General features: G+C 34.9%; 1 protein-coding gene across 1 annotated transcript in view; it reads left to right on the top strand.

Annotated features, from left to right (window-relative positions):
* UBAC2 (UBA domain containing 2) overlaps positions 1-13,598 on the top strand; it is a 284,290-nt gene that overhangs the window by 139,793 nt on the left and 130,899 nt on the right. Inside the window, exon 6 of the mRNA XM_044670551.1 lies at positions 2,857-2,904. Coding sequence (XP_044526486.1) covers positions 2,857-2,904 — 48 coding nt within the window. The remainder of the gene's footprint in view (positions 1-2,856; positions 2,905-13,598) is intronic.

The following is a 13,598-nucleotide window of genomic DNA, read 5'->3' as shown; positions in this document are numbered from 1 at the left end:
GAAATTCACCCACATTCATGTTACCTCAGAAAATCATAAAGTATTTTTATACATTTTTTAAATTGGATAAAAATATTATAGAAATAAAGTTGTATACAAATATGCATTGAAAAATATCTATTTGCTTTCAAGACTAACTTTTATATATAAAAACCATAAGCTTCATAAGAAATCAAAAGAAGGGTTATAGGACCACATGTGTAGGATCTAGAATATCTAAAATAAAATTAACAAACACAAAGTATTAATTATGTGGGAAAGCTTATTGTAGATACATAAGAAAATACAAAAGAAGTATAAAATATGGCACTGGCAGCAAGGAGCTTTCAGTCTGATTAGATGAACATTCTGAGTGTAAACACTTTAAAATTTAAACATTTAAAATGTGAAAATTTAAAGGAATGAATAGGTCAGTATAGCCAATCAAAACTATGTAAAATGGTGCCTTGTATATCTTAAGGCTGTGCTGGCAAACCTATGGCATGTGTGCCAAAGGGGGCTGTTCCCCTCCCCTTTTCCCCCTCAGCTGAGGATATTTCTCAAATGATCTGCCCAGGAGCCAAATAGGAGTGCTTCTTCCCTCCCCTGTCTCGGGTAAGGCAGGGCTCACATGTGGCGTGAGGATGTAGTTTGGGCACTTGTTCTCTAAAAGGTCCACCATCACTGTCCTAGGTAGTTAGTAAATGCTTCTGATAGAATTATCAAATCCACCTTTTATGCTTCTATCCTTTATGTTAATATGTTCTTTTCTTAATATATTTGAGAAGAAAACCTATAAAAATGTTTTTCCTGTATAAGTTTCAAATATACATATTACTCTCTTTTCCTTTGAAACAAAAACTTTGCTAAGAGAAGACTTATAAAAACTGAACAGTTTTGTCCTTTCCTTGGCAGACCCAAGAAGGAATTATATTAAACTTTTTACCAGGTACTTGCTCCTAGCTGGCAGGTAGAGAAGAGAAAAATCTAGTTAATAGTCATTCCTCTAGGGAAGAGGGGAGGGATCCTGGGAGAAATTTAGGTAATATAAAAATGAAAGAACAGTTAAGATATATATTTTTAAAATAACCACTTTCTTACTCTACTTTGATATCTCTCTCTTTATCTTCTAATACTTTAAATTGTTTTATTTTCCATATGCCTCTAGACTAGATGATTTCCAAGGCCTCTGAGATTTGTGTGATCTAGGGTAATGTTAGTAGTGGGTGAAACTGCTCTCAAGCATTTCCTGGATCTTTTTTTTCTGAAATCAAAGGTGGTTAAGATCCTACCAGGCAACTTGAAGTGAAGAGGAAAACCTAAATGCAAATACCAACTTTTTTTATTTTATTTTATTTTTTATTTTATTTTATTTTTTTTAACATTTATTAATATTCATTTTTAACATGGTTACATGATTCATGCTCCTCCTTTCCCCTTCAACCCCCCCCCCTGCACCCCCCCTACCCATGCGCATTTCCACTAGTTTTGTAAATACCAACTTTTAAGTCACAGATTCTCTCCTTTTTTCTTTCCCATGCCAGGAATTCTCACTGCAGTTTTTTTTTTAATAGATAGAACTTTTTGGAAACATGAGGTATAAAAGAAATGGAGGAATTGTGAGATCCCGATTCCAGTTTATTTTGCCATTGTTCCTCAGAAAATAAGGATAAAAATCTTGAAAAATAATGAAGTACCATCATTAGAGCAGTAACTCAAGGACCTCTATGAATTATCTCACCTTGCCCATTTTAGAATGAAAATACAAGTAGAAAAGGGAAAAAATTATATGAATAGCTATATTATATAATAGGTATGTTATGACTTAAGACCAAATATTACTTAGTCATGGCAATAGACAACAATTAGCTATTTCACTAATTTATACTTTGATAGACAAAGATAATTACTTTTTGGGATTATTTTTAAATCCTTAACCTTCTGTCTTAGAATCAATACTGAGTATTGGTTTCAAGGGAGAAGAGTGGTAAATCCTAGGCAATTAGGGTTAAATGACTTGTGCAGGGTCACACAGCTAAGAAGTGTCTGAGGCCAAATTTTGTTGATCACAGGTTCTCCCATTTCTAGGCCTGGCTTTCTACCCAATGAACCACTTTATTTTTTTATTTAAATTCTGACCTTTCCTCTTGGAATCAATACTAAGTATTGGTTCCAAGGAAAAAGAGTGGTAAAGGCTAGACAATTTGGGTTAAGTGACTTGCCCATGTTCACGCAGCTGGGAAGTACCTGAGGCCAGATTTGAACCCAGGATTTTTCTATCTCCATGCCTAGCTCCCAATCCACTGAGCCACCTAGCTGTCTTAGCTAATTTTTTTTTGTGTGTTTTGCTTAAATTAAAACCACTAGTACCAATGCATAAATAAAAGTTTGCATTTGTTTTCATTAATAAGTTAGAATTTTATACATCTTATACTTTATTTTTTTAAAAACCCTTACCTTCCATCTTAGAATCAATTCTATGTATTGGTTCTAAGACAGAAGAGTGGTAAAGTCTAGGTATTGTGGGGAGTAAGTGACTTGCCCAAGGTCACAGAACTAGGAAGTGTCTGAGGCTAGATTTGAACCTAGGACCTCCTGTCTCTAGGCCTCACTCTCAATCCACTGAGCCACCCAGCTGCCCCCTATATCTTGTACTTTTGAGAAGAGACATAGGCCCAAACACTTTCTTCTGCTAGAATCAAAGAACAAGGTCTTTCTGAAGCCTAAGAAATGATTTCAAATCCATAATTAAGACAATAATTCATTAGCTTGTTTATTGCTTTCTGGTTGTCATTACATTAAAATTGGACCTTTAAAAAGTAGGTTTATAATATACAGTTGCATTTCTTTTAATATTAGTACTTTTTTCTTTTATAGCTTTTAACTTCTGGTACCCACATTTGGGTTGTAGCCACAAGTGGACTGGTAAGTGTTTAATTTTCTTTTAATGATTTTCTTGCCTGTAAAACTATTCTTGAAAAAGCAGAATATCTGAAATTATTTCCACCTTTACATAAAATTTTCCAATTTGTTTTCATACTTTTTACCTACCAACTTTTAAAAGACAAAGTTTATTTATATCTTATTTTTATATCACTGAAGTTTTCCCCATATATCGCTCACAAGAGAACCATCCTATATAATAAATAATTTTCCCTATGAACTTTCAATTCAAATCTAATTCAAGAGATTACAAATTTAGATGTTATTATAAACTATTACAAGTCTAGAAACACTGGATTTTAACCTGAACACCAAGTAGACTTGAATATATACAATCAATTTTCCAGACAATTAAAATTTAAAACTCTGAGTAATGAATGAAAATCTTTAATTTCTAAGGAATAACAATGAAGAAGTTGCATGGTAGTGTCATAATAAGAATGATTCATTTTTTATAGTACTTCAAGGTTTGCAAAGTATGTTATAAATCCTCTCATTTTATCATGTATTCCTTTTTTATTGCTATAAGTAGTCTTGCTACACAACACAAACTCGAGCAACATGGGTCTGTAACCTAAGAAGTGAGTTCATTACTTGAAAGATTTGGCAAAAGATCCCATATTTTACCACATTTTCCCAGATAATTCCAATGAAAATTGTTAGTGGTTTTTAGTTGTTTCTTTTTGAACTGTTAGTAAGACCACAAAAGTATTGGAATTAGCAGCAGAGAAAGAGTGTGGGAAAGAAAAATGAGGAAGTTTCACTAAGTATATAGAGTTGTTTTTCTCAGAGTGGGACATAATCACACAGAGGAAAAACATGAGGGTAGTAGGAAAGTCAGATGGGTTGGAAGATTATAGAAGTCTTATCTGTGTCCATGACCAGACAAGAGGAAGAAAGGGAAGAGTGAGCAATATTGGGGGAATCAGGATTACTCACTGAATTTCCTCAAGATGCCAGAATGTTGGGTTGTTTGTTTGGTTTTTTTTGTAAGATAGTAGTAAGAACATGTCCTATGACAATAGCTCTAATAAAAAAAAACAAGATTCATTTCTTATTTTACATTATTTGTATGCTGAATGGGATTCCTAATTAATTAGAAGCACAAAATTGTATTTTATACTGGATCCATGACAAATTTCAAATCCCTGAGCATCTTTGAAGAACAAATTCTGCTAGCCTAACTAATCATGTATTTCTTAGGGAAAAATGTAAGGAAAATTTAGGGGATGCCTAGTTAGTCCAGGGTATTTTATGAGGGGATGGAAGATGCAAATAGCATACCTACCAGAGAAATTTTAGATTCTCTGAAGAGGCCTTTGAGCACCAAAGCCTGAGCCATCAGCCTGGTTTCCTTTATGAATAACAATGGAACCTCTTTCCATTCCCCTTTCCTCTTCCCATATTGTGACAGTTTTCTCTGGCCTACTTTTGTTTCTTCTTCTCTAAGCCCTATTCCTTCCCACCAACCTGGAAAGAATTCAGTGTTGGAAATAAAGTTATCATTTAACTCACTGAATATCCAATACTGATATGTGTGTATATGTATACATATATACATATATATGTATGAATACACATATTTTTAAATATATTTTTTGTATTGCTAGGTTTTTCCTTATCTCTACCCAGAGAGCCTTCCTTATATCAAAGAATTATAAATGGGAAAAGAAAAAGAGGAAGAAAAATTTAAAATTCCATAATATCAGTCAAGAAAACAATGTTCTACTTGATATGCACCCACCACCCCTACAGAATAGCAGACAAGAGTTATCTTCTAATGTCTCTTCTTTGGGGCCAAGCTTGTTCTTTTTAATTAACATGCAGTACAGTAAATAGAGTGCTGGACATGTAGCCAGGCCCACCTGAGTCATATGTAGCCTCTGTGTAATCATGGGCAAGTTACTTAACCTTTGCCTGCCTCAGGTTCCTCAGTGGTAAAATAAGGATAATGTCATCTACCTCCTAGTATTGTTGTGAGGATCAGATGAGAATAGTATTTGTAAAGTGTACTGTATCTGATACAAAGAAGGTACTTAATTAAGTACTTCTGTCCTTTCTCTCTTTGCCCTCCCTTCTTCCTTCTTAAATCACAGAAATTCAGGTAACTTTCTAGTGGGTTTGATCCTGAGCTGTTTGTTATAACACCTACTATGTTCTGAACCCATTGGTAGAACTGAGACCAACCCAGAGTATCTATAATCCTTAAGACTTCCTTTGATTTAGTACTTCAAACCTGGAGGTTGACCTAAAGAGATTGTTTGCCAAAGCTCATCTTAGTCTAATACAATCCTAATTTGAATAGCTGGATTGACTAACTTTATTGAGTAAACACTGATAACATTAACAGATCTATCGATACTACCTACTAGGGAGAGTTTACAGCTTTAAAAATGAAAATTAAACTGACCACTTCTTTCTTCACCATGTTCTTTTCTTTTAAAATGTTCTTGCAAGGGAGTACTTGGGTGACTCAGTGGATTGAGTGTCAGGCTTAGAGATGGAAGGTCCTGGGTTTAAATTTTACATTTCCTGGCTGTATGATGCTGAGCAAACCACTTAACTTCCATTGCCTAGTCCTTACCCTCTCTTCTGCCTTGGAACCAGTACCCAGTATTGATTCTAAAATGGAAGATATGGTTTTGAAAAAAAATGTCTTGGCAGTCGCATTTAGGGTACAAGAATTCAAGTGGGTTAAGAATTGAGAAATTCCTCATGAGGTATGTATGTGTGTGTTTGTGTTTGGCCTATGTTTGCCACCTTTCAGTAGGCAAATTCTTTTGGGAACTATAGCAGTCATTTTTCTAAGACATTCCTTTTCTGTCAGGTTATACTTTTCATACTTCTCTTTCTGTTATTATCTATATTTGTAGTCTTTCTTATTTGAAATGCAAATGCTACAGTCTCAGGCCTTTATTTCATTAAGTTTCTAGTATCAAAAATAGTTGTTGTAGTGAAAAAGGAAGTAAGCCAAGTGCTAAAATCCTTTTTATATAATTCTAGCTGAATAGAGTACTGAAAAAGTTTTAATGCAGAAATAAATTTCTTCAACTCTTAACATTTTGTCTTGTATATGGACTTGTTCAAAAAATATTTTTGGAACCCCTGCAATGATTGATGATATTGTCTATTTCATGAATGATAATTATTAATGTGTGCTCTAATCTTAATATAATTTAAAACCTACAAATAATTTATTGTTTTGGAGCTTCATCCAGAGAACTCTGATTCTTGATAGCCAATGTAATTTGGTGTTAGTTCAGAGAGATTGCATGAAGAAATAAAAAATCGCCGTGAAAAAAGTAGTCCATGAGATACTGACTGCTCTCTGAAATATTAAAAGCCACAGTGTTCCTGCTCCAGATGTTTCTTGCACAACATAGTTTCTCCTCCCATATATGACTAATAACTTCCCTTTTTGTGTACTAACGAAAGTATAATGCTTTACTACAGAAAATAGAAATGAAGATTGATGTTTGGGGAAATCATCTACTGATAATATTTTACCTCTTAGCCTTAAGAAATAAAAATGTAAATGGCATCACCTTGTATTGGTTAAAGAGAGGACTTCAGAACTGGCAGATGTGGAGGTATGGATGTGTGTATATATATATATATATATATAAAGATCTATATACATACACACATGAATATATATAAAATGCCTTTTAGGGTGAAACATAAAACATGAGTCATTTATCTACTACCATAGAAACCAAAAGATTTACTGCCACTTCTTTTAAAACTTGGCAGCTTTGAGTTCCTTTTAGTTAAATATTTCCTTCCCAGACTAGCTTTTTCTTTTTCCATATGTATGCCACTCATTCTTACTTGTCTATAAATATATTTCTCAATATATAAAGTTTAAGCCCCACTGATTGAAAGAGGAGGTTAATGAATTGCATCAGTATTTTACTAAGCAGGAGTCGACTTTCTGCCTTTAATAACAACTGAAGAAAGAATGGAAATTGAATAATGCTTTAGAATTGAAGAACTTGGTTTTTATCTTAGCCAGAATAATAATGGGCCAGTCTCCCTTAAGAATACTGTCACTCTCTAGTTATGCACTCAATCAGTGAGATTTTAGCTCACATTTGAAAAAGGATAAAGGGAACTTTGGTTGCCATCAAGGCCTGCTGTTGAGTTTGTTCATATGTGCTAACTACAAATCTTTTTTACCCAATTCTTCCTTCTGTAGTTCTGTGTTTAATGTGATTTTCTACCCCTTTTCCTTGACAATAGTTCTATGTTGGAAATATATCTGCCCTTATATTAGTTGTGAAGTTATAATTGAAAAATGTGGTTATTGAACATAATAGATGGTTTAGTCAGGCAGGTGGTTCAAGATTTTTAGATTCAGTTCTTCACTAAGATATTAGTGTTACCTGATTTACCTATGTTAATGGACCTCCTGTCACTTTCTTTAAGGAAGGAAATAAAGAAATTGAGGCCATTTTTCATAAGCATAAAACTTTTCTGCTTTTATTTTATTGAAAGTTTTTTCTCTTTAAATAATCAATTATTTTATATTAATATTCTCTGTTCTTAACAGAAAACTTTATTCTTCCTTTAGAATTTTACTTGGCTCTTTTTTTATAGTATTATTTAGAAAAACTTGAAGATATCTTTACTTCTTCATTTTCTCTGTTTTTTAAGATCATAATATTAATTCCCATGGATATATCTCTTTATTTACCCTACTACCTTAGGAACCCTGAGACTCAGGTTTTTAAAAAATAGTGAAAGTGACAATACTTACTTTTATCATCACTGAATATTCTTACTATGTGATTATTAGCATCAGAATTCCCACATTCCTTGTTGAAAATAATTGAAGTAGGGCAACCAATTATTAAAATATCTTGCTGAAAATTTCATTTTATTTTATTTTTTTCATTTTACTCCTAAATAGAGCAAGAAAAGTGTTTTATTTTTTTTAAAAGCAGTGCAACATTTTGTATCCAGAGTAAGGCAGCCAGAATAGTGAATCACTTTTAATCTTTGCCACATAAGGATTGTCTGAGCGATCAAGGAGGTATTAGCCAAAGAAGAGAAAATTTAGTAGACATGATAATTGTTTTCAAAGTAGTTGATGGGTTTCCTGTCTGATGGGTTTCCAGTCCTTCCTAGTCTCTGTTGCTGGCACATCATCCATATTATACCATCCCTCACTGTAGGTGTTCTTCAAAAGTCTCTTCTAGGCCCTCTTCTTTCATTAAATTCTTGAAAAGATCATTGTGGGGAGGGATTATTTCCTCTTTTGTCTTTGTTTTCCTGCCACTTAGCGCATTGCCTAGTACATAGTGGACACTTAATAAATATTAGTTGATTTCACTTGATTACTCACAGATCCTATATATCCAAACCCATTCTCACTTCTTAGCTTTTCAGTCCATTATCAGCAACTGCTTGATGGGCCTTTTAAACTGGATATCCTAAAGACATCTCAGTCTTGACATGTCTAAAATAGAATTCAGTGTCTTTTCTCCCAAACCTCTACCTCTCTTCCAAACTAATCTATTTTTGTTAAAGAAACTATCATTCTTTCAGGCTCTTGATCTCATTACCTTGACATTATTCTCAGCTTCATATCCTCCCTCCTTCCACACATCCTATCAGTTGCCAGATCATGTCTTTTTTACCTACACAACATCTCTCACATTCAGCTTCTTCTCTCTAGCCACCACCTTAGTTAGGACTCTCATTATCTCCTCCTTAGACCAGAAGTTTTAAACACATAGCCCACAAATAGCTCCCAACACTCCCTAATGAGGTCCAAAAACAGATGAAAATGTAGTTCTGTTTTGATTTCAGTGTGTTGCTGTATTAATAAAAAATGTACATATGTATGTGGTTTTCTAAGGCAATATGTGGCCTACAGGGATTCTTATGTCTAGTTCAGTGACCCCCATTTCTTTCTGATTTTGACACCCCTGAGCTAGACTCTTGCATTGACCTTATAATTAAGCTTCCTACCTCTGTTGTCTGCCCCCCTCACTCCAATCCTCTGCCTAGTTGACAAAGTGTAGATCTGACCGTCACTCCCTGACTCCATAAACTCTACTGCTAGGGAAATAGCCTCTGTGTGCCTTTCAAAGCCCCTTATGACTTGGCTCTAACATTTGTATCCAACCTTATTACAAACTTCTCCATTTGCTCTACTCTGATCAGCCAGACTGGCCTTTTTTCTGTTTTTAACTCAGACAATTTCATTTCTTCTCTCTTTGCCCTTGAGTTGAGTATCCCTTACAACTAGAAAGAAGTCCTTCATTACTGTTTCATTGAATTCTTCCCTTCCTTTGAGATGGATCCTCTTCTTTTCTCATTCTGCTTGACTATTACTTTATCCTCATGTCCTCATACTTAACTATCTAGTTAAGTCAACACAAATTTATTGTTTACTTTATTTTTATATTTTTGTTCTTAGATGTGTACACATTGTCTCTCCTGCTAGAACATAAGCTCCTTAAAAGTAGGGATTGATGGGTCAGCTAGGTGACTTAGTGGTTTGAGAGGTAGACCTCGAGATGGAAGGTCCTGGGTTCAAATCAGGCCTTAAACTTCCTAACTATGATCCTGGGCAAGTCACTTAACTACCTTTCAACTACCATTGCCTAGCTGATATTACTCTTGTGCTTTGGAACCAATATACAGTATTTTAAGATGGAAGGTAAATATTTATTTTTTAAGTAGGGATTGATTATTTGATTCTTTGTAACTCTAGTAATTATGTAATGCTTAATACCTAGTAGCTAATTAGTAAATGCTTGTTGATCAGTTGTGTCAGAGATAGATTAGATTTGTTCTGTTTGGTCCCTGAAGATGGAATGAAGAGCACTGATAAATGAGAAGAAGCTGCAAAGAGACAAATTGAGATTTGATGTCAAGAAGACTTTCTTAACAATCCAAAAATATCTTGTTCTTTTTTTGGGAGGTGATAGGCATCCCCTTTATTAGAAGTCTTCAAGCAGAGGCTGAATGACCACTTGTCAGATGTTATACCGAAGAATTCAATGGAGTGAACACCTAGTGGGAAGCTCTCTACCAGTGTAGATAGGCAGCTCTTCTGCATCTTAAAGTCTGTGAGAGTTTCTGAGGATACTGAAAGGTTAAGTGTCTCGCCCAGATCTCCACAGCTTGTATGCATAAGAGGACAGACTTGGACCCTGGCTTTCCTTACTGTTATGTTGGCTCTCTCTCCACTATGCTGCTGTGCCTCAGTGTATGAAGCCCTATGGGAAAAATAAAGGATTAGAGGGCACCTTGTCATCATTTTCTTGAATTCCTATAAGACTACATAAAAGTGGAGACAAATAGAAATTGCTTCTCTGCTTCCTACCTCCTTTTCCTGTTGCATTGGATAGTGCCCAACATTCTCTGTACCACAAGACCAGAACAAGAATAATATTATTCTTTGATGGTTTACAAAGTGCTTTCCTTATAGTGACTTCATGAGGTAAGTAATGCACATGTGATTATTCTTTTTTTTATAGATGAGGAAATTGAAGTTCAGAAAAAAATCAGTAACTTGGCTTGAGATCTCATAGCTTTAAGTAGCAGAGCCAAGATTTAATCCCCAGCCTTCTGCTCTTACTCTAGAATTGGCACATTGTTGGCTAATAGCTCAATCTTATACATTGGGTATTTGGATGAATGGGTGAATCAGTGAATGAATGAAGAAACATTTAATAAGTGTTTGCTGTGTGCCAGGCATTGTGCCATATTCTGAACATGAAAATACAACAGTCCTTGCTTTCTGGAGGTTTATTTTCTAAAAAGAGATAACATTCAATGTTGGCCTAGAAAGAGTGTTATACACTAGGAAGTCACAAGAATGAGCATTAGAACAATGGATTACCATCCTCTTTGTAGAAACTATGGCAGTATTCATTTCATCAGTTTTCCCAGAGGAAGAAACCAAAAGCAGAGTGAGGAGAAGGGGAAGGAATGCAAATCCCCATTTATAGAGTGCCTGCTATATTCCAGGCACTGTGCTAAACACATCATAAATATGATCTCATTTGATCCTCACAATGGCCCTATGAGGTAAATGCTGTTATCCCTGTTTTACAGTTGAAGAAAATGAGGCAGAGACATACTGACCCTGTGGTTCACTATTTTATCTTTGTGCTGTCCCTTATAATTTAAATCCATTTTTCCTGTTGACCTCTCATTGCTCATGCCTTTCAGAACCTAACATTGAATTACAGCATTCATCTGCCTTCTTCATTCCTGCTGGAGGAAGACATAAAACTCTACTGCCTGGGACAGTTCTATCTGATCTCCATTGGACCCTTATTGTGAAATAAGTCATTTTATTCTTCTTTGATTGTTTTCTTATTGTATTCCCCACATTTTATATTCTAAATCTTCTTTTCTAGTCTCAAACCAACTATACCAGTTCCTCTGCTTTCCCTCTATCATCAGTCTTCAGTTTATATTTGATTAAGAACATGGAAGCCATTTTTGACGCAGATTCCTTCTTGTCCTTTATCTTATACCTCAAAAGCTCTCAGTATTCTTCCCCATTCTTGCCTTTGGTCCAATCTCTGATGCACAAATCATCTTTTTTCCTTGCCCAGGTCATTTCTATTCTTGATTCTTTGAATACATTTCCTCCCACATCCTCCAGAATCTTGCCATTTCAATACTCATGCATCTTCTCCCCACCTCAATTTCTCATTATCCAGAGGCCCCTTTCTTGTTATCAGAAATACATGACCAGATCTCCCATATGCTCAAAAATTTTTCACTTCCACTTCACATTCCCCCACTATCTTGTATCTCCAATCATGTTTCTTCTTCCTCACCTCCCACTCACTTTTTTTTTTTTTGATGGGCAAACTTTTTATTTTATTTTATTTTGTTTTTGTTTTTGTTTTTTTGTTTTTGTTTTGTTTTGTTTTGTTTTAACCCTTAACTTCTGTGTATTGGCTCCTAGGTGGAAGAGTGGTAAGGGAGGGCAATGGGGGGGTCAAGTGACTTGCCCAGGGTCACACAGCTGGGAAGTGTCTGAGGCCTGATTTGAACCTAGGACCTCTGGTCTCTAGGCCTGACTCTCAATCCACTGAGTTACCTAGCTGCCCCAGGCAAATTTTTTTTTTTTATATTTTTTTTTAACATTTATTATCCCACTCACTTTTTAACAAACTTGAAATCTGGCTTCCAGCCCAACCACTCACCTAAGATTATTTTTTTCAAAGTTATTAATGATCCCTTTCACAGTACTTATTTTTTTTTCTTTTTGTTATCAACTTATCATCAACAAACCTTTCCGTGTAAACTAAGAACAAAAAAGGGTTGTCTACAAAACTGTAAACTTTTTTTGTTCCTATGTTTAGTTTCCTTTTGAAAAGTATATTTTAGATTTAACAAGATAATAACAAAATTCACCTTAGTTTTCTCTTTTAAACTTCTTTTTGTTTCCTTCTGTCATTAACTCACAATGGCCTCCCCCGTAGAAGGTCATCTAGCTGCTAAGTCCAGTGACTTTCTGATAACCTCTTATCTTCTTGACCATTCAACATTTGCCAACTGCTTTACTGGGTTAGTTTCTTCTTGAGTTTTCATGAAACTTCTATATCCTGGTTCTTCGATACCACTTCTCAGTGTCTTCTGTCACGTCCATTGTCAACCATGTACTTTCTTCTCATAACTGGTTAAGTACCAGGACTTGATTGAGGATTTTCTTCTCTTCTTTCTCTATGCTATCTCCCTGGGTGAGCTTGGTCGGTTCCCTTAGATTCAATTATTAATTGTAGGTAGAAGAGAGAGAAGCATTTATTAAGCACTTACATGTTAGGCATTGTGATAAATATAAGGGACATAAACACAAGCAAGCAAAACAACCTTTGCCCCCAAGAAGCTTACATTCTAATGAAGGAAGACAACACAGAAGGAAATTGAAAAAGATATGGTATGGGAAGGAGGAAACATGGCATATTTTGGAGATGCCTGGTGTAAAATTTAAATTAATATTCAATAACTGTATTATATTTTATAAGATTTATTAATAATCACTTGAAGTAGAAGAAATAAAAAGACAAAAGTAAAAGCCTGAGTAAAGAAAACTTTCCCGACCATGTTCTTGGGAAAAAAGAGTGAGAGGCAGGGTCATACAAAACTTTATCTACAAAACATAAGGACTTAAGTGAGAATGAAAGTTGGATGTGGGGTTTAGAGTCCTGGAAAGCAGATTCTAATTACACAATCCCCCCTCTGTGATTCCACTGGAAAACGAGCATATAGAAATTTCCCAGATTTACATGCCTAGTTTCCCCAATGAATCTTTACAATAACCAGTTTATATCTCTAAATATTGTTAACTACAGATACATACAATATTGTGCTTTCTAAGGGGAAATTACAATAATTTGGGGGATAAGAGAGAAATAAAAGAAAAAGAAAATAAAACCAATGACTGTTAGGCACATTGATAAAAAACCAATTAGGGGGTAGTCCCTTTTGTCATAAGAGTATACATTCAAAATAAATGTCTTCAACCCCCCACAGTTCAGTTTCAATACATCCCAAAGTTCATTCTGGATCTTTTGGTGTATCTTTTTGGTGTGGTTTCTGCAGGCATCTCCATGGCACCTTCTCCAAACAGTTTAATTTCTTGATTTGGGGAGGTAACAAGTTTCTTATCCTAAAATTACTCTCAAACAAAAATAGTT

The sequence above is a fragment of the Gracilinanus agilis genome, chromosome 3 (genome assembly GCF_016433145.1).
Source record: "Gracilinanus agilis isolate LMUSP501 chromosome 3, AgileGrace, whole genome shotgun sequence".
NCBI lineage: Eukaryota > Metazoa > Chordata > Mammalia > Didelphimorphia > Didelphidae > Gracilinanus > Gracilinanus agilis.
This window is presented reverse-complemented; position numbering and strand designations above follow the sequence as displayed.